The sequence below is a fragment of the Hemicordylus capensis genome, chromosome 2 (genome assembly GCF_027244095.1).
Source record: "Hemicordylus capensis ecotype Gifberg chromosome 2, rHemCap1.1.pri, whole genome shotgun sequence".
Taxonomy (NCBI): Eukaryota; Metazoa; Chordata; class Lepidosauria; order Squamata; family Cordylidae; genus Hemicordylus; species Hemicordylus capensis.
Window position 1 is genome coordinate 313,090,635 of NC_069658.1, and position 22,064 is coordinate 313,112,698.

Below are 22,064 nucleotides of genomic sequence, written 5' to 3' on the forward strand. Positions count from 1 at the left end.
TAAGAGCCAGTGTGGTGTAGTGGTTAGAGTGCTGGACTAGGACCGGGAGACCCAAGTTCAAATCCCCATTCAGCCATGAAACTAGCTGGGTGACTCTGGGCCAGTCATTTCTCGCTCAGCCTAACCTACTTCACAGGATTGTTGTGAGGAGAAAACTTAAGTATGTAGTACACCGCTCTGGGCTCCTGGGAGGAAGAGCGGGATATAAAATGTAAAAAATAAAATAATAATAATAATAATTCAAGACCCATTTTTATTGGCCTAAATTAGAGATAATGATGCTATGTACTGCTTTCAGACCAGCGTCCAGATTCAAAAGATATTCTTCAACAGCAGCAACCCTCTGGGTTAGAATCTATTTCTAGAGAATCAATTTATTTCTAGGGAATCTGTTATTCCAGTCTTGACTGCTGTACTATGTCTATGGCCTGTTATAAATCTGTGATGTTCTTTGCACTGTCTCAGTATGGTATGTAGTGCCACTGCCTTCAGTTTTATCCTCTCTGCCATCATCCAAAGGTAGTTTTTTCAACACATTCCATGCAGTGGTGACTCTTTCAATCTGAGCAGATTTTTCTTCACATTAGGTATAAGTCTTTCTATGTCTAAGATAGTTTGAATGAAGGTTCTGCTAATAATGGAGAATGAAGTGAGAATTATCTGGAAAACCCAGCAGTTTGAGCTTCTCAGTGTATGTGAGGAAGTGAAGAAATTCATTTGCTGTCTTTTCTTTTGAGTTCTGGAAGAACACAAGTGCATGCCAGGATGTTATTGCATTGAGAAGACTGGAGGTGAATTCAGTTCGTCAAACCTCAGAAACCTTTGGCTACCTCATCAGATTCATGTTCTTGTAATCAGTCACTTGTTGGAGTTCATGGTTGTGTACTCCTGAGTTGTGGAAGAAAGAACACATCTCAATCAGTTAGAATATAAGGAAAGCCCTACTGAATCAATCCCAAGGCTTATCTAGTTTAGCATCCTTTTTCCCATAGTGGCTCACCAGATGCTTCTGAGAAGCCCACAGGCAGGAGATGAGGGCATGCCCTCTCTCCTGTTGTTATTCACTGAAACAGATATTTAGAGGCATCTTGCCTCTGAGGCTGGATGTGACCTATAGCCCATCAGACTAGTAGCCATTGATAGACCTGTCCTCCATGAATTTGTTTAAGCCCCTTTTAAAGCCATCTAAGCTAGAGGCCATCACCACATCCTGTGGCAGAGAATTACATAGATCAATTATGTGCTGTGTGAAAAAGTTTTTCCTTTTCTTGGTCCTTAGTTTGCTGGCAATCAGTTTTATGGGATGACCCCTGATTCTAGTGTTGGGAGAGCTGTTGAAAATATGACTCACTTCCACAACTAAGTCACCGACTGCCATGCCAGATTGGAACTATGCACAGCACATCAGTGTTTGAGCAGTCTGCATGTATGATTTGGTTCACATTGCATTCTTATACCCAGTCACAAAGACATGATGGTGAAAATCTTTTCACACAGTTTTGCTACAGTATTTGAGCATACAGGCTTAATGACAGCACATATGCCCTTTGTGCCTTCCTCTTGTGCCTCAGCAGCGCCAAGGTAATACTACTCTTACTCCCATTTTTGCCATGACCTTTGCCATAGCATACATTTGTCAATTTAGATCCTTTCATCCAACACTCTCATTGCAACACAGAAACAGCAAAACTCTCTCAAGAATTGTGTGTGAAATTTGCTATTGGTCACCCAGAACAAGGCACTCAGGAAATTCATGGTGGTCCTTAGTTTGTTGACCTCAGTATTTTTCAGTCACTTCTCATTCATTTTGCATGCATTTGCAGTCACTAATGTTACTGTCTTTCAGTAATTCAGATGTGAGTCTTGTACTGAAATAGTGTCAACTTTTATGGATGTGAATCAAGCAGCTCTTCTTTGAAATGTGTCCTGTTGATACTTTCTCCTCTGCTGGTGTAGATGACGGATTCTTCATTTGGGGTCACCATAGGTGAAAAAAAGCAATGGTGATTATTGCTTATAATTGGCCAGCTTCTTTAATGTGCCTTCCCCATGGCCTATGATCAAATGCGGCTGGATCTGCTCTAGGTTCTGTCCCAAGAGATGTCTCATCTCTTTTGCTCCTGAGCTGGGACCTACTGCAAGAAATGCATGCAAAAAGCTGGGACCCCTGCAGGAAGAATCCTTGGGAGAAATGGGAGGGGGAGCGCATAGCACCTAACTTTATTGTGGTCAGAATTCCACATCAGGCTTTTCTTCCCATGCTTTCTGGAGCCATTCCCTTCGTACCCCACCCTAGAAAAAAAATGTCTTGATTTTGGGGGAGGTTTGACTAAACTACTGCTAGCAGACTTATTGCCCAGGTTTTAGAAAACTTCATCTGATCATAGTTTATTGAAGGTATAGAGTAGAATTGTAGTCTTCTACTGCTTTTTTTTTTTAAGGCCCTATTTCTGCTGAATTGGAGGGCAAATCTTGTTGAATTTATTTACTTTTTAGGCACTTTGCTTTCTAAGAAGCTCTGAAATTGTCCATGATCTTTTGGCTGACCTTTTTAAAAAATGAACAAACATGTTTTTCTTGGATTAGGGTCTAACATTCCAGACTAAGCTTCCCCTTTCTTCAGTCTATGACAAGACCATGTGGCTATTGTGGAGTTCAGTGAAGACTTGTGAGGGGAAATCATTTGAAAAAATATCTGTACCGCACCCCCATACAAGTGAATGGATGGGCTCATCCATCCCCTATTCCTGACCAGGCAGAGCCAACTGAGTTGGAAGCAGGCTTGCCTGGCCTCGCTGGGAGACTGGGGCAGAAGTTGCTTCTTCTCACTATGGGAGTAAATAAAATGTTTCTTGAACTACCCAGTAGGATTTATAATAATTTAATCCATGCTATGGGTTCTTAATAAATACCTGGAGTGACTGGAGTCATTTCTTGGACTGGAGTCCCTTGCTAACTGAGCAAAGAGGCACCTTTTTAAAGCGGTGATTCTCTTTATTTAGCAGTGGGAGAGCAACTGGCCCTATCCATCCCCAGCACAGAATCCCTCCAGTGGCGGCTGCTGGTGTCTATCTCATGTTCTTTTTAAGATTGTGAGCCATCTGTGGACAGGGAGCCACTTCATTCTGTTCATTCATTCATTTATTTGTAAACTACTTTAGAAACTTTTGTTGAAAAGCGGTATATAAATATTCATCGTATTTGGACAGGAGTCATCCTTGGGCTTACCAGAGAAAGAGACAAATAGAAAAAGACAAGTTAGATCAGCACAATAGTGAGTATAAAACTCCACATGCTTAAGGTATTTTCTTCTGTTCTCCATTAGTGCTAACTGCTATAAAATTCCCTGTTCTGTGGGTTTTTTCTTCCACTATGTATTAGCGTTGAAATGTTATGAAATGTTGTTCTAAGAAAGCAATGAAGTGTGCACACATGAAAAATGCACAGATGTGTTGTAGCATTGTGTGTGCTATGCACACGAATAAAAATTGCATCACACTGTGCACTTTTAAATTTTCCTTAGGAAAACTGCCGTTCTGATATTTCAAGGCAATTGGCGGACACAAGAGGCACTGTGGACTAGCAATCTCTTTCTTAGAACATAAACCAGTTACTCAAGGTCAGCACACCCGTAAGGCAAAGTGAGGCAACAGCGAATGTGGACATCCTACCCCAAGGGCATCACTTTGCCTGCCTGGCACTGCCTTCTCCTGTTTTCTCCACCTTGTGTCTCACCTGCTTCCAGCCCTGATGTCAATGCCAGACCTGCCTCCCTGGCAGGTGCCGCCCTTCCCCATCTCATGCCTCCCGCACCTTCTGGGCATGCTGGTGTTTTAAACTGTAGGTCAACAGCAGCAACAGGGGCAAGAACAGAGCTTCTAACACAGAGCTGCAATCTTTACTTGTTGCTGCCACTTTGCTTGCTAGATTGCTTTCTCTCTCACTCTTCTTTCCCCATGTCTTCCTTCAACAGATAATGAAGCAGACAATGTGTACAAAATTGTTGGGGGAAGCTGAGGGAAGGGAAGAGAACAAAATGCAAAAACTATTCAGCTAGCAGAGTGACAGCAATGTACAGAGGCCTTCATTGACCTCCATCGCTGACCTGCAGTTTAAAACTCCACCATGCCCAGAAAGCAGGATGCTGGTATCAGTGTCAGCAGGATGAACCAGCATCTTCATGACTTCCCCAGAAGCCTCCCTGCCAGCACACCATTTACTCCCACTCCTGCCTCACACCTGGCGCTTGGTTTGCATCTCCTCCAGGATGGTGGGTGTGCGTTCACATATCAGCCAAATTGACCCTGAAGTCCTTGCGATCTATCAGCAAGGTCTTCATAAGAACATAAGAACAGCCCTGCTGGATCAGGCCCAAGGCCCATCTAGTCCAGCATCCTGTTTCACACAGTGGCCCACCAGATGCCGCTGGAAGCCACAGGCAGGAGTTGAGGGTATGCCCTCTCTCCTGCTGTTACTCCCCTGCAACTGGTATTCAGAGGCATCCTGCCCTTGAGGCTGGAGGTGGCGCACAGCCCTCCGATTAGTAGCCATTGATAGACCTCTCCTCCATGAAGTCATCCAAACCCCTCTTAAAGCCATCCAGGTTGTTGGCTGTCACCACATCCTGTGGCAGAGAGTTCCACAAGTAGATCACATCACACATGAATTCATTGAGTGTTAGAGTGCAGTCCAATTTATTAAAAACCCACTTTTTCCGTTGGTTTTTTTGGGCAACTTCGAACTTGTAAAGTAAAGCCTCTCAGTAAACCTGCTGTCTGGGAAAGCTCATGGTGATTGTGCAGATAAAATGTTGGCAGGTGGGAGAGAATGATATATCCCACCTCAGGGTTGTAGCCAGGGGAGGAGCCACCACTGGGCGAACGGGTTCAAAGAACCCAGGCTGCTGCCAATCAGGGGCCGTGCCTCGAGACCCCGACACGCCCCATCTGACGTCAGTTTAGCTCCTGAGCGGGGCCCACGGGGCCCCCGTTTGGGAGTTAAATGGCTACTGAGTTTGCGGCGTGGCCAGGAGTGGCTCTTCCCTGCCTTTAAGGGAAGAGTGGCTCCTGGCTGTGCTGCGAACGCAGCCCAAGCCCCAGTCTAGCTCCTGAAGGGGCCATGCAGCCCCTTTGGGAGTTAAATGGCTGGTGCTGCGTTCGCGGTGCACTCAGGAGCGGCAGGGCAGGTGCGCCTAAAAGGGAGGGAAGAGCTGCTTCTGTCCGCGCCGCAAACACAGCGCCGGCCAGACTAACTCCTGAACAGAGCTGCGCGGCTCCATTTGGGAGCCAGACCATGGCCCGCACATCTGATGTCAGGTGTGTGAGCGGGGCCGCCCCTGCGGCCGGACACAGGCCACTGGCAGTCTGGCTCCGCACCTGGTTGTAGCTATAATTGAACAAGTGGGACAAATATCTATGGACCCTTAGGAAAAGGGCCCTGCCAGCTGAGCGTGAGTTTGCTCTTCACTCTCTCTTCCCCTTCCTCCAAATAAGGCAGCAGGGTCAGGGAGGTGGGAGGGCAGGGACACATCTTCACCTTTTGCCCCATGGCCCATTCCAACCTTGCTACACTCTTGCCCTACTTGCACTGGTTGGAGGAAGGGTAAGGAAAGTTGTGCTGTTGAGTCGGCATCGATTCCTGGCGACCACAGAGCCATGTGATTTTCTTTGGTAGAGTAGAGTAGGGATGTGCACAGAACTGGCTCGATTGGCAGGCAGTTCCACCGGTTTGATGGTGGGGGGGTGCATCTTTATTAATTATTAGTATTACATTTATATCCCGCTTTTCCTCCAAGGAGCCCAGAGCGGTGTACTACATACTTGAGTTTGTCTTTCACAACAACCCTGTGAAGTAGGTTAGGCTGAGAGAGAAGTGACTGGCCCAGAGTCACCCAGCTAGTTTTATGGCTGAATGGGGATTTGAACTCGGGTCTCCCCGGTCCTTGTCCAGCACTCTAACCACTACACCATGCTGGCTTTAATGGTGGGGGCGGGTACACTTATCCTTCCTGCCACATTTCCCCCAACGGCGCTCCATTTTGTTAAAGCTGCTTGGGGCGGCAGTGTACCTATCTGCCGTCCCATCTCCCACACGTGACCGGAAGTAACAGATGCGCCAGGCACAGGTGGGCGTGCACGCAGTGTGCACATGTGTGTGTGACGTGCTTGTGCGCAGGCGTGTCTGTTACTTCCGGTCACTTCCAGGAGATGCGGCGACTGGGGATTCAAACCAGCAACCTTTTACTCGCTAGGCAAGTTACTTTCCCGCTGTGCCATTAGCTGGTTCTGAAGGAAGGGTAGGGTAAAATAAAAACAAGGTTGTGACAAAGCCTTTATAGTAGGGAAAAATGCAGTGGCAGTTGGAAAGTGAGGGTGATAAAAATGTATCAAAAATTTGTTATATCATATAACAAATATCTCAGACAGTGATAAAATATATTAGACTTGATCCTCATGCTACAATCCCTGCACTTATGTCATGCAGTAGGGCATAGGAACATATATTTTTAGAGTTAGTTGGTGAGCACCTGACTTGATCCTACATATCCCATTCCCATTGTAAAAATCAGATTCAGTTGGTATTCATTTCAACAAGCGGATCCTCGAAGACTGCAAAAAACCATTTGATCTTGTTCCAGCTGTGGGCGTGTAGAGTACTTAGTTTGCAGTTGAGGGTTCCGCAGTCTTTTCTCTTAAGACATTTTTTTTTAATTAACTCTGAGAGCAATTATGTGATACGCCCTTCCTGAAGCTAAGAGACAAAACTGCTTCCATTGCAAAGAGAAAATTCGCAGTTGTAGAAAGGGGCGAGAACTAGGGATGGTCTCTAAAACAGCTCCAAGCGATTTCAAAGCCAACGCAAACATTTGTTGCTACCAAAGCCAAGTGTGCGCCTGCCTGGGGGAAGCAGAGGCTTCCAGCGTCACCGAAGCTGCTGAATAGCAATGAAGTCTGCTTTCCCCAGTCTGAATGCGACTATTAATAGCGCAGCCCGAGGCCCCCCCGCTCGGCTTTCCGTCACGTGAAGAGAAGCAAAGAGGAAAGCGTGTGAGCGGGAGGCGGCGGCTGGCTGTATCCTCCCCCTCCCAGTCGCATTCTTGTAATGGTCAAGGAGAGCAAGTCGTGTGCTTCTCTCGGCCCAGGGTCAGACTCAGCTCCCTTCTTTCGGCAGCAGCGGCCAATTCCGCCCTCCGTCCCTCACCTTTTTGGGGGGTGGGGGCTGTGCTTTGGAATCCAGCCTCTGCTTAATAAGATCAGTGCACTCCTCCCACCTCTGGCATTTGTATTCCCTTCTCACACGACTGGCGCGCTGCTAGCTAGCGGAATGGCTGTGGGAGTGAGTGGGGGCGCGCGCACGGGGGCGCGCCCAGGCGCTGAAAAGGGTGGACCTCGGCGTGCTCGTGCTTTTCCAGACCCCCATCTCTGAGCTGTTCCCACTGGCCCACAGAGAGTCACGGGAGGGGGCGCTTCTCGGTGTGGCTCTTTTCCCGCTCGCCCGTCGCCCCAAGTTACTCTCTCGGCTGTTTCTTAGGGGGGACCGAAGGCGAGCCCCGGGAGAGGATATGCTAGCGGCTTGGGGCCCCCTCCTTGTTACTTCTCTCCAGCCATGTGGTGCTTGCACTGTAACTCGGAGAGGACTCAGTCACTGCTGGAGCTGGAGCTTGACAGCTGGTAAGCCATTACGGTGTATTGGAGGCAGCAGCAGCAGCTTCAGCAAGAAGGGTTTTCCTAAAACAGAAGAGTCAGTCTTAAGGGGCTGGGTGTTTTGTTTCCCTTCTGTTTCAGTCTCAAAACATCTTTGTTTTTAGATCCGAACACTGGTTGAGTGTGTGTGTTGGGGAACAGGCGAGAGAGACGGTGCCTAGGCAGGCAAAAGGTTCGGCTGCACAGACCGTACTGATCCCGTGACACAAAAGGCTGACTTTCTTCTTGTTAGCAAAATCATTTTCTATAGAAATGCATTTTAGCGAACCGAATAGTCCCAATGCCAATGCAGAAGTAAATGTGTGTTTCGACACACAGATCTACTCTTACTAAAAAGGTGGATAATATAAAGGCACACTTAAAAATCCATATTGCCTTTTCTCTGTACCGTAATAGGCAAGCAAGGATTCAGTTTGCATACTGCATGATGTAATAGATCCTGTTGCAAAGTTTTAAATGATTTGCAATTATATTTTGACTGCAGCCAACTGTAGCTTTGTTTCCAGTGTATCTTGTCTCAGGCACTCTTATGTTTCATAGCCCATTTGTTTGCTGTTCAAAAACAAAATACTACTGCAATGCCATCTGTCCTTCACATAAATGAAATTAACAGTTTAGGCATTTGAACATGAAATTAAAAGTTTAACTCTATATCCATCCCATTACTAACGTGAAATAGGAAACTTGCAGCAGCCTCTCCTAAGAATATTTCAAATATTTGCAGTTTCACACAGCCTCCTCCATTTTCCCCCATCACATACCTTCCTATGCATTTTCATTACTCATTTTAAGAATCCACACATTTTGAAGATGAATACCAATTTCTCTTTCAAAGGCTTCAATCCTCTGCACAGTTACTTGGAAGTAAGCATGATTGAGATTGGGTTGAAAGACTTAGTTGGCACTGCCCTTGGTGTTTGACATGGGTGATCTCGGAAACTAGAAACAATTTGTTGGTGATTGCAGTTCTGCACCTGGTTACAAATGCGGCGGGCCTTTGATTTCCATTGACTTAAGCATGCTTAGTCTGGATTCAAGGTTGAAACTATTATCCTTGATGCATCCACACCAGCACTTCTGTCACACTTCAGATTCATTCGGTTTATGTACCTTGCCATATCAATTCCAATCTTTATATGTTTTCTACATATTACAGTCTTTCTCCTCACCAACTCACAGATTTTCTGTGTGATCCTCTGCATATTTACTCAGAAGTAAAGCACATTGTGTTCAGAGCAATTTCCTCCAGGTAGCATGCCTAAGGCCACAATCCTATTATCTATACATTCTCTCTGTTGCACATATACACATTAATGCATTGGTGCACATTCTGAATCATTTTATGAAAAGCTCTAGGAATAAAGGAGCAGTAATGGGACAAAGATTTTGAAAAAGAACAGTATGAGATTTCTGTCCAGACTAATGGGGTGGTGGTTTGGTTCGCAATTTAAGTTCATGCTTTTGTTTGAGAGCGAAAATTGAGATTAGAGCATTAAAGCAGTAACAGAGCCTTGTGAATTCCACAGTGGCAATTCCAGTACCTATTCATATAAATATAAAGTCCAATTTACACTGAAATGTCAATGGTGTGGGCGCTGCTACATCTACAGTTGTTCTTAATGCTGCTTTGAGTAACACGCACATCTTCTGCTCACGTGACTGGGGGAATTGTGTGGTTTTACTACTTAAACAGTCCATCACATAATGGGGCAGATGTCCTCAACATTGTATTATTCCCATAATCTGCTATGGCCAAAAAGATGGGAGATATTAATTGGAAATGAATGCAAGAGTAGTGTGTTCTCTGTGGTAAAAAATTATCAAAGGGGCTCAAAATATAATTGATGCTCATAAAGCAAATTTAATCATTACATTTCTTGACTTACATATATTAATGACTGGATTGGAAATCTGCTTCAGTGGCCACTAGAAACTTTCTGAAGACTTCTTGAATAGAAATGTGGTATTTTACCACATAAATAGTTACTTAGAAGCACGATCCAAGCTTCAGCTGTTCTGGAGACAAGCAGTGGGCTTATTCCATACACACACATAGCCAGGAGGTTTCCCAGATGGACAGCTTCACTGTGGCAGGAAGTGCCTAAAGTTAAGCTGTTTTGAGCACTGCACCCATGTGCTTTTTTAGGACACATATAATACACAGTAACTGTGATTTGTCAGGAGCAAATCTGAATAATGCCCTTGGCTGTATGGGCAGAACCTTCTGTCATTGTCCTGATGTCGCTGTAAATGGTTCCCTCATATGAACTCCCCCCAATGTCTAAGTGTAGCGAAGCTGCGTTCAATCACCATTTGGAAAAGCTCCAGTAGTGTTTTCGTTTCTGCCCACTCCCCATCCTTAGATTGCTCCTTGTGCAAGATCACAAGGGTTCCTCAAGATCACTGCCACAACATTGCAAAGCAATGCAGCCCCAAGGCCAGGCTAATTCTTACAGTGTAAGAATCTGAGGTCCAAACTACACATGATACCTGGACATCTTTGACTGGGTCTCCCATGTTACTCCCATGTTTGTTTTTAAAGTAAATTTAGCCATAGGTTGGGAGATTTGTATTTTGATTGGGTACAGTGCTCAGAATGTGATAACCAATCCCCTTCAGCTTCTTTCTGTGTTGCGGGTACTGTACAAGACTTGTATGCTTTTTCTGAAGTTCTGGCATCTTAAGGGGTGATTTTAAATTTAAGAAAGGGATGGGGAAAATGTTTAAATCTCTCTTCCAAGTGTCTGTTCTGACCTCCCTCAACCCATTTACTTTTACTTTAACATAAAAAGTCACACACTCCAACATTACATTTGGTTTGGTGCTGAGGTGTTTCTGTTTCTTGTGCTGCTAGCTTAGTGCACAATCAATGACGTGTTATATCAACAGCTAGATCAGGAGGTTGGAACACAGGCTGGCTGCACAGTGGCACCACCATTATTTTCAAAGATTGTCTTGTATTAAGTTCCTTTCTTATAGAGTGGTCTTTTCCCACTAGGTCATTACTTCAGCCCATATGTTTTATGTATTTTCAGGATATGCTTCCCGATACAAAATGAACTGTAGAAATTTTAATTCCTATGCCTAAGTAATCTTCTCACTTACTTAGAGAACCACTCTTTTTACAATTAATGTCACAAATTTTGAACACAGCTGAGTGACACCTACAGAATGATAGAAAGTAAGAGTTGGAAGAGCCCTTGAAGGTCTTTCAGTCCATCCTCGTGCTCAGTGCAGAAAACGGCTACAGTATCTCTAATAGATGGATGGTGTACTCTGTTTGAAAAGCTCCTCCACTGCACAAGGCACTGTTCCACCGTCAAACAGTTGGGAAATTCTTCCGAACATCTAACCTAAATCTTCCTCCTTGTAAATTCAACCCATTGCTTCCAGTTTTCTCTCAGAAGAAACAGGCAAGGTCCACTCCTTCTCTGTGATAGCCCTTCAGATATTGGAAGATGGCTGTCATATTCCTCCTTTGTCTTTTCTTCAGCCTAAACATGCCCAACTCCTTCTTCATAGGTCGTGATTTCCAGACCCTTCACTATTTTCTTTGCCTTCTTCTGAGCCTGTTCCAGTTTATCAATGTGTTTCTTAAAGTGTGTTGTCCAAGACTGGACATAATATTCCAAGTGAGGTCAGACCAGCACAGAATAGAGTAGAACTTTATTTCTCCTAGTCTGGACAGTAGATCTCTGTAAATGCAAACTGCATCACACTGCTGGCTCATGTTCAATTTCTCCAGTAAGACACCAAAATCTAGTAGCGGCTGGTGTAGGCACCACTGGTGGCGGCGCGGCGGCAAGAAGCACCTTTAAGCATAAATTAGTAGGTGTGTACCTCTGCTTTGGCTACACTTGCAAGCTGCTCCAAGTAGCAGTGCACCGGCCAGCACTCCCTGCAGCGGGGGATTGGCTCCGCCACTCACCTGGCTTCCACAGAGCCGATCCCCCGTCAGCAGCCAGGTGAGTGGTGGAGCCGATCACAGGGAGTCCTGGGTGGTGCACTGCTGCTTGGAGCAGCTTGCAGGTATGGCCAGAGTGGAGGTAAGCGCTTCCTAATTTATGCTTAAAGGTGCTTTTTGCCATCCATCCCACTGGCGGCGCCCACACCGGCCGCTACTGCCTAAATCTCTTTCACGTGTAATGTTGCCAAACCAGGACTCCCCTATCCTGTGCCTGTACATTTGATTTCTTACCCAAATGCAGGACTGTTCGTTGGTCTTGGTCTAATATTCAAGTCTGTCCAGATCAGACTAAATCTTGATTCTGTCTTCTAAGCCATTAGCTATCCCTCTTGCACTTTGTGTCATCTACAGATCTGATAAGCACCCCCTCTACTCCATCCTTAAAGTCAATCATGAAATTGTTGGAACAGCACTGGGCACAGGATAGAACCCTGTGACACTCCACTTGACAGCTCCAGGATAATGCAGAGCCATTAATGAGTACTCACTGGGTAAAGTGATCAACCAGTTGTGAATTTATCTAAAAGTAGCATAATCTTCTAACAACTTGTGAACAATGATATTGTGGGAGACTTTTTCAAATGCCTTGCTGAAATCAAGATACACTACATCCACTGCATTGCTATGATCTCCTGAACAACTCTATTAAAGAACGAGAGAAACGTAATCTGGCATGACTTCTTCTCGAGAAGCTTTCTAAGTGCTTAGAGACTGACTGCTGAATAATCAGTTCTAAGATTTTGCCAGGTGTCTACATTTAAACTGACAGCTTTGCTATCTTTTTGTGTAGTACACATTATTTATTTACTATTTGTACACAATATATTAGTTCAATTAAGTTTAAATGCAGTTTAAAGAATAACCCTTGCAAAACGTTTATGATGTGTATCATTGTCAGTTGTGAGAACAAGCTGTTTTCAACTTGTACATTCAACTCATACAATGCTAAGAGTAATTTCCTTAGAATTACTCATTCTTATTCCTTTCATCGTTGGTCTGCCTTTGGTAAAGTAAGTGGCTTACTTCAGGTTGTCTGACTGTGAGTGCCTTGAGCTGTGTTTAGAATCTTCCTTTTTAGGAAGGTTTGTTTTTTGTTTAGCAAAATACTGCATGTGTGCTGCTGGAATCCTCAGTACTTTGTTCAAGTGAAAAGTTATGTCTGAGTTTGCTTTGTGGATTCCTACTCTCCGAAATCTTTATTTGTACAATCTCAGTTGGTTTCACTACTAAGTATCACAAGATATGCAGTTTTAATCAGAACCAAAATACACATACATAGGAATGTATGTTGCTCGAAAACTAGCAACTACTAGTTTTCATTATTAGTTGTTATGCAGGTCATAGTTTCATAGGAGGACTGTTCTATCATGCTGGATAGTAGGCTGTTGGAAATAAAATACTGTACTTTAATAGTATGACTGAAAAATCTCTTCATTCTGCAGTATTTGAACAGGTGGTATGGTTTCTAATAGTTCCCCCTGTTTCAAAAGAATGTTTTGTTGCGTTTTTCCAACAGAGAATTGGGGGGAAAGTAAATGTAAAATGATAGTGAAATCATAAAAGTTTCTTTCTAGAATAAACAAACTACAATCAACTCTCAAAACTCTTTAGATGAGAGACGGTAATTGAAGAAAATGCAGCTCGGCCCATTCTCCAGATTAATGTTTGTGTGTGGGTTTATATTAAGCCATTTGGGCTGTGTAGATATAATTGTTTTTAATGATAAATCTTTTACATCTTTTGACTGTATATTTGGTAGTGGGATTTGTGGAAAAACATCCTCTTCGTTATTTGTTTCCTTAGACCATCTTATAGTAGATCTTAAACACCTATGGACACATTTGGTCTTGTTTACCTTTGTTTCTCCAGAATAATCCTTGAATGCTCTTGGGTTTGTTTTGGTAACCTTGGAGTACCTCAAATAAACTTGTCTTTTGAAGTTAAAAACCTTTAACTTCAAAGGTAAGAATTATTGAGCTAAAGAATATGTGTTGCACTTGTTTTTGATGTGGTGAGCTTTTTAAAGCAGTAAAGAGAAAAAGCTAAATTAGTTCAAATGTGAACAGATTCCAGAAATTCTCACCTGGAACAAAAGCCTTTTAAAAGGCAACATAAAACCACATCTTAACCTTTTGGAAACTTTACATGTGTATCTGGATCTCAGCTTTATGGGCCTGGGTGATCTCTTTAGTGAAATATATAGAAGTTGTGTTAGTAGCTATAATAGCTTGGCTGTGGTGATCCTGGAAGATCTTGCAAGTTAAGCAGGGTCATGCTAGGTCATCACACACGCACAGGAGTATTCTGAGAAACAAAGCTACTATAAGCAATGCAGTAATAAAGATAGCAACACTCTGCTCTTTGAGTTCCAAAGAAACTGCAATAGGAAATTCTCTTGGAAGGGTCTACTATCGGTTGCTCTTCAAGACTGGATTGGAAAGCTCTTTCTGTAAAGGTACGAGCCCTACATTCTGGAATCTTGATCAACTGCCCGCTAATGCAATTACTTTTCTGTTGGCATCACTCCCCCCGCCACTTCAGTTTAAATATGGTATGGATTTTGCCTTTATTTCACTCCCTAAAGTGTCTTGTGATGGATGATATTAAAAAAACCAAAAACCACTATAGAACTGATTTAAAAAGTGGTCTATTCCTCCAATATTGCTGCACTCCACAAGAGAGTCTTGGTTAATGTTGATGTGCCAGTTATTGTTAGTTTTATGATAGCTGTCCTGCTCTGTCTTAAACAGAGCTGTGTGCCATTTTGCTTAACAAGTAACGTGATTATGAAACAGGGTGGTAGTTTTAGAGGATGTTATTTCTAGTTGGGGCAAGAGACTGCTTGAGCAAACAGCATCCCCACCCCCACCCTCTGGTGGCATATAAAATCAGATTCTCTGATGGTTTGAGTGTAATGCTAAAAAATCAGCTTCAGCCTCATTTTCTTTGTGATGAACTTTATGATAAAATCTTTGTGATAATTTGTGATAAAATGACTAGAAGAAACAAGAAAAGGCAAATTTAAAAGACTATATCATGTAAACCTGCTAACAACATGTTTGATTAAAGTTATATCTTTTGTGTTATATCTGCTACTGGTTTCAGAGTGCCAAAAAGTTCAGAAACTAATGTTTAAACAAATAAATAAAGTCTATTTTTGTTGGAAACTGGAATTATTTTATAAAGACCAATTGACTGTAAACATGGCTAAACATACGCATTTATTTGTCATCTGCCCATTCCTATGACCTTTATTAGTCTAGTTTTCATTAGTGACTCTAAGAACTCCTTGAGCTTCCACAGGAAGCTCAAGGAGTTCTTAGAGTCACTATTGAAAACTAGACTAATAAAGGTCATAAGGTTAGGCTTGAGTTCAGTTACACTCAAGCCTAACCCAAGGAGCTGACTTGATTCTCAGTAGGTCTGAGGGGATAAAGTAAATTGCCATTTGCTCCCATGATCTGGGGACTGTACAGAGTCATCAATTGAATTTAATGGCTGAATGGGGATTTGAACTTGGATTTCCCCAGCCTAGTGCAGCACACTAATTACTGCAGCACTCTGGCTCAGAGTTCTTTCTTTTTGTTGTTATTTATTAGTAGTAGTATTCACTTTTGAAATAATCAGGCAGACAGAGCTGCCTTGGTGACTTCAGAATACATTTACTCTCCACAGAAACAGCCTTTTGTAGCTGTTCTGTGCTGTACTTGTGGCTTGTACAGTTATTTTCCTTTCTGTGTGTGCTTGTGTTTTGATCTTGCTGTGTTAGATATATATCTACACACTGCTGTTGTCCTGTTAAGCACTATAAAGCAACTGATGTTTTCTGTATTTCTCTGTATCTCTGCTGATGAGTAATTGAGGTGTGTGTGTGTTTGTATTTTGATCCTACCTGTTAGCTACAAATCTACAGTTTAACACTTATTGCTAAGGCACCTGCCTAGTCCTGGCTCTGCCTTTGAAGCTGCCCATAATTGGCTCTCCCTCTCACTGCCTGTAGCTTCACCAATCACCAGCCCTGCCTAGTGCCCTCTCCCCCAGTCCCAGGAACCAACAGCTGCCACTGATACATATTATATAAAAAGTTGGTGCCGGTTGGTGTCTTGCAAGATTTTATAGATATTCTTCAGTTTGTACACTAGGAGGATGTTGACTGGATCCTTGGAGGTGTAAGGTCTACCATATGTGTGCTTGACCTTTGTGTCGCCTTGGTGATTCGAAGTGCTAGGGAGGATTGGAAGCCTAGTGGCAGAAATAATTCATGCTTTATTGTATTGAGGTGGTGTTCCATCTGTGTTCAAAGAGATGATGTTGAGGCTTTTGTTAGAGAAATCTCCAATTCTAATTCTGCCTCTAGCTTAGTTAATTATCAGCCGGTCTCATATTCTTGAGAGAGGCACTGGAGTGTATTGTTATCCAAGAATTTCTAGATGACATCAATTATCTGGATCCATTTTAGTCTGTTTTTAAAACTGGTTTTGGGGCCTGAAGTGGATTTGGGCCTGCTAAATGACTTGTGTGAAGAATTAGAAGGGGGAGTGAATCCTTATTCTGTTGGACCTCTCAGCTGCTTTTGATACCATCAGATATGATATTCTGCTAAGCCACTTAGAGGAGATAGCAGTTAAAGGTACTGTTTTCTGTGAGGATAGGTCTCAGGAGACGGTACTGAGGAACTTCTGCTTATCTCCATGTCAACTGGCTGTCTGGGTTCCATGGTGGTCTAGCTTGTCCCTTGTTTAACATATGCATGAAACCATTGGGAAATTCAGTTGAGGTACAATGTTGTTATGATGATGATGACGACACCGAGCTCTCTCTCTTTTCCATCTGTATCTAGGAAAGCTGTGGAAGTTGTGACTCTGTCTGTGGTTGATAAAGAACTGAATATGGCTGACAAACTGAAGCTTAATTCAGGCAAAGCAAAAGTACTGATTTATAGTAGGGAACACCAATCTGGTATGAAGGCTTCAACATAGGGTTGCAGCCCGTTAAAGCAACAGATGTGTAATTTGAGTGTACTTCTGGATCTAGTCTGTCTGTCTGTCTACTGGATAAAAGATGGCAGACATGACCAAGAGCAAGTTTGCTCAACTTCAGCTTGTTTACCAACTGTGGCCTTTCTTGGATAAGTCGATTAAACCCCTTGGTTACTTCCATTTTAGACTTCTGTAATGTGCTCTCTGTGGGGCTGCTTTGATTGTCCAGAAACTGCATCTGTGACAGTACACAGCAGCAAAGCTACTGATGGCAACCCAGGTCATATTACACAAATGTTACCCTGTGATATTTGGAGGAGAGGAGTATAAGTCTGGGCATTTTGAATAGCAGTTCATAGACTCTTAGCTCACTATCTTGGAAGTTGAACTTTCTACTTCTTTGAGCACATTCAAACAGAGGATTAAAATCGTTCCATTTCAAACATTTTATCATAATATCTGGGGTTTTGTTTTTTTGGTCCTACCTCTATGTTCTGTTGTTTTGTACTGATGCTGTTGAATTACCCTTTAATTATTATTATAATGTATTATTTTGTTGATCAATTGAATGGAAGTTTCTATGAGAATCCTATTTGGGTGACAGATGAGCTACAAATAAATTGAAGAAAAAAGTCACTGACATCCTAATGAAGCACAAATATAAGGACACTGTATGAGAATGTGTGCTGGGAGCACCCATCCACCAGGCAGGGCCGCTGCTAGGGGTTCTGGTTCTGCCGCTGCAACCTATAAATTGGTGCTCCCCCCTCACTCAGTTTTTTAAAAACTGTAAGCGGATTGCGTTTTGTTATGAGTGGCAGTATCAAGGCAGTGTGCGCACATGTGCATTATTGTGTGCCACTATAGATAATGAAGTATGTGTGCACACATGAACACACTCTCACTCCAGAGATAAGAAAGGGAAAAATGTATTTTACAATTCGATTATATTTAAAATCAGATTTTTACTTTATTTCACTTCACATTTAATTATAATAAAAACAAGGCAGAATCTAAAGGAAGCTAGAAGCAATGCTGAACGATTTAAACCTAAAAAAGAGCATACATTGCAAAGAATGATTTCTTTTTGGAAGGGGGTTTGATTCCTACCTGGGAGTTTATTCAGTGAGACACACAACTTTACAGTATTATTCCATTTGTATGATAGGTAGTGTTCCTTCCAGACAGTATTTACTTAATCAGAGTAAGTAAATATTTATAGGGACTTAAACAGGAACTTATTTATAAGTTCCTATATTTAATATTTTTGATTGTTGATACTTATTTTGATGAAGTAAACACAGTCTGGAATGAGCACCACCTAATGCAAATGGAATAATATTGTAAAGTTTTACCAGTGGGCTTGAGCAACTTCCCTACAAGCAAGGTAAAGTGTTTGGGGCTCTTGGATTTTAAAAACAACAACAACAACAAAACAAAAGGCAACCAAGGGAGGAAATTACAGAGATTTACAAACTTGACATCATGTAAAGAATGTGAATAGAGAGAAGCTTTTATCCCTTTCTCATAATACTAAAAAATGAAGGAAGGTCAGGATAGCCATAAAAAAGCACTACCACTTTCTGCTGGCCCTGCCCCCAGGCCTCTTATGTGTATTGTTATTTCTCTTTGTAAACCGCCCTGAGCCATTTTTGGAAGGGCAGTATAGAAATTGAATTATTATTATTATTATTTCTTGTTTACACAGTCAGACAGGTGTTATTGACTGGTTTGTTTTATCCAGACATCGAGTCCTTCCCAAGGACCTGGGATGGCTGAATTTTATCGTCAATATTATTATTATTATTATTATTATTATTATTATTATTATTATTATTATTACTGTTGCACCAGAAGGCTAAGGCTTCTGAACACTGCTCAAGCTTTGAAAGCTTTTTGTAAATTGGAAACACATCACTGATGGTTATGTGTGTTTCAGCCAATATTTTTTGCATAAAAGCCTGTGGAGTTTTAATAAGTATACAAATGAATTTTCATCAGTATGTATGCAATTAAAATTTTCCTGGATTATTCCTTGGCTCATCAATTAATATAGAGATGTCATAAGCAAAGTAGTATCTAAATTTGAAACTATTCATACAATGAATACTAACATATTGAAACTATTCACACAATGGTAGAAAACTGGGCTACCCTTCACTAGCCCGATTTTCTACCATCGCGAGAACCACCAGGCTCGGCTGCGAGCTCGGTGGTTCTTAAGCGGGTCACCTGCTTAAGTAGCCCTCCCCTAAGCCCAGGTTAGCGGAGTGAGCACTCCGCTAACTCGAGCTTTCCAATTGTGAGTTGCCGTGGCGTGGCTCCGTGCCACAGCAACTCACCAGTAGACCCTTGACCTGGAGGCTGAAAAGCAGCCTCCCGGCTCGGGGTTCTCTCCAGCATGCCCTGCGCACTCATGCAGGGCATGCTGGAGCTTCCAGGGGCCGCGCGGCCTCGGATCCCCCAGCCCCTGCTGGCTCCATAACAGACCCGCAGTTGTGTGGGCAGCCGGTTTGGTCGTCCAGAGCATACTGACTACTCATCTGCAGGGAGAGCAGGCTTAGCCCGCTCTCCCCGCAAACACCATCCACGCTCTTCTCACTAATCGTGAGAAGAGCCTCAGTATATATTCTCCAGTTGATTGTGTTGAGGAGGATTTTTGTCTGTACTTTATGCAGTGGTTTATAAAACTGTATTTCAAATTAATATGTTCTGTGAATCTTTTATCCTATTTTAGAATTGTTTATTTAAGGTGCAGTTCTGTGCACATTTAAATCCCATTGAACTCTGTGGGACTTGCATGTACAGAACTGGACAGTGCATGCTGCAGTGATATGTATTGGCAAAAAATAAAGCTTTATTGTGCTTCATGACTTTATGCAGCATAAAGATAAAGTTTTGCCCCACTTTTTTTCTTATTACCAGTACATGAGGCTGCTGGTACGTTCTTAGTTTGCTGACTAGTTATTTATACTTCCTTCTGCTTGTGAATATAGGGGTACTTGAAGGGAACAGATAGCTTGGACAAAAATTGTTCCCAGCTGTTTGGATTGTACCTTATTAGCATTCATTTCATATAGCAGAGAGGAAAATACTTTTACAATGAATCAAGTCACAGAATTCATCAGTATTATTTTATTAATATCCTGGCAAAAATTCATTGTCTGGATGATACCTCAACATATGATTCACTGAATGACAGTTAATTAAGGCTTTAAAAGCAAACAAAAATAATTCTCTCAAGTACACTAAGGGTGCACTAAGTTCCAATGGCAAGTAAAAGAGCAGATAGGCTTAACTGAGGTTAACCTCGGAAGCCAAGGATCATGCTGCAGACAATCTGGCAGCTGCAGTTCCATTGCCTCCACCTGCAGTCCCCTTCTCTCTTCCACCGAGCGCATCACTTGCCCAGCAACCATTGGTTCTTATATGAGAGGGGATGTGCTTGTGGGAGGAGTTTCTGTGCAAAGTCCAGGTGACTGCATTCAAACAACACTATAGGGTCAGCAGCAGGGTGGATTTGATTTAAATCAAACTGATTTAAATCACGATTTAAATCACGATTTAAATCACTAGCAGGGTGGATAAAAATAAAAAAAAATCCAATTTAAATCAAAACAATCTGATTTAAATCAAAAAAATCTGATTTTTTTTATTTTTTTTTTTAAATCATTGGTTTTTATCCACCCTGCTAGTGATTTAAATCGTGATTTAAATCAGTTTGATTTAAATCAAATCCACCCTGGTCAGCAGAGCTCTGGTTCCAGCAATGTATGAAACTTCAAGCCAAGGGTTCAGTCTGCAGTTTGGTTGTGGCAATTTCCCGCATTCAGATGATGAGAACACCGACCTTGGGTAAGTGTATTTGAGGGTTGGTGTGTCGTCTGAACTGGGCCAAATTGTATCAGCTACAAAAAGGACGTTGGCATCAATGTTGGAAAAGAACCAGAAAGCAGAAGCTTATACTTCACTTTCTATAAAGTCGAAATACCAACAAACTGAATGACTTGTGGGCAACGATGTCACCCAGTGTTGCCTCCCACACTGACTACTTCAACACAGCAGCTGAGTCCACAGTCAAGTGGAAATGCAGTGTTGGCTGGTATGAGGGAAAAGATTACTGTAATGTAGCAAATGCTGTCCCAGCTGTGCATACAGATCATCAACTGTTTCTTAACTTCAAAGAAGTCAAATCATTCTCTTTAAACCCGGGGGGCGTGGGTTGATAGATGGCTGAACTTGCCACATAAGCAAGACAAGCAGTGTAAACCTTTTTGCCAGCTTAAATAACTAGATGTTATTGAATAATAGCATAGACCCTTACATTGTAGAACTATTTGACACAATTATATTTGAAAGGCCTTTGCTTTTAAATGGTAAGTGGTAGTAATACTGTTTATTCTTAAGTATTCAGAGCAGTAGTTATCTCAGTGATCATTTTGACAACCATAAATGTTAGGCCAATATTATTGTACTACCCCATTTATTTATTTTTTTGTTGGATGTTGGGGAGGAAGAGAAAACACCAGCTAGTGGTTCGTGGGTGAGCTGAGACTCGACTTCCAGCTCATAGCTCTTACTCTTAACTTCTCTGCTCTATATGGCAGCATATACTTCTGGGTATATATGTTGTTATTGCCAGTTATTTTCTCCTTGCTGTTCTGTTCATGTCATCTCAGTGGTGCTAGTAGATAGCTGTGTCACCCCTCTGTTGGATTAGCATCTGGGCTGCACATTGTGCTTGCACTAAAAATATCCAGTTTAATTCTGTGATACTTAACACAACATGTTTGCTACAAGATATTGTTGACTTTGTTAATTTAACATTTGTATTATCTTTCTGTGTTGCCATATGAATCAAATTTAGTTGTTTCAGTGTGAAAAGCTGTTGATGTTGCTGATGCTAAAGGTGCAATCTGTGTGTGGCAAGCAGAGCTGACACATCTTTATCTTTCCACTATTGCCTTTAAAAGAAGGCAGTTCTTTTTACTATCTTTCGAAAATGGTGTTCTTGGCTCTGTGGCAGATGAATGATCCATAGTTTGACATCTAAGGGTATCAGTCACTCCTCTCACATTCAGATCCATTATTCATGTATTCATTCGTTAATTAGTCCTTTATAGTAACATGGATTGATGAGTTAAGTTGGTGCTCAAATAAATGTTATAGTATAGTATTATAATTAATTTATATTCTGATGTTTCTGTGGGTAGTGTTGTGGTGTTCAGTTATACAATTTAGTAGTTATTCCCTACTTTATTCTATGGCCCAGTTCAGACAAACCATGAGCAGACATACCTGAGGTTAAGCTCTGAAGCTGAGAATCTCACCACACATGAACCAGTAACTGAACTTTTCTTACCTCCGCCTGCTGCCTAGAATCATACCTCTCTCTTCCTAGTCCTCTCAGACTCA

The 22,064-nt window shown here is 42.3% G+C and overlaps 1 protein-coding gene across 14 annotated transcripts in view; it reads left to right on the plus strand.

The window, feature by feature from the left end:
- The window catches only part of IQSEC1 (IQ motif and Sec7 domain ArfGEF 1), a 595,321-nt gene that overhangs the window by 439,552 nt on the left and 133,705 nt on the right, over positions 1-22,064 (plus strand). Inside the window, exon 1 of one of the 14 annotated variants that reach the window (XM_053303435.1) lies at positions 7,224-7,670. The exons of the other annotated variants lie outside the window; for them this stretch is intronic. Within the exon in view, the coding sequence (XP_053159410.1) occupies positions 7,606-7,670 (65 nt within the window). The 5' untranslated portion in view covers positions 7,224-7,605. Of the gene's footprint in view, positions 1-7,223; positions 7,671-22,064 lie in introns of those variants that run through there. 14 annotated transcript variants of the gene reach the window in all.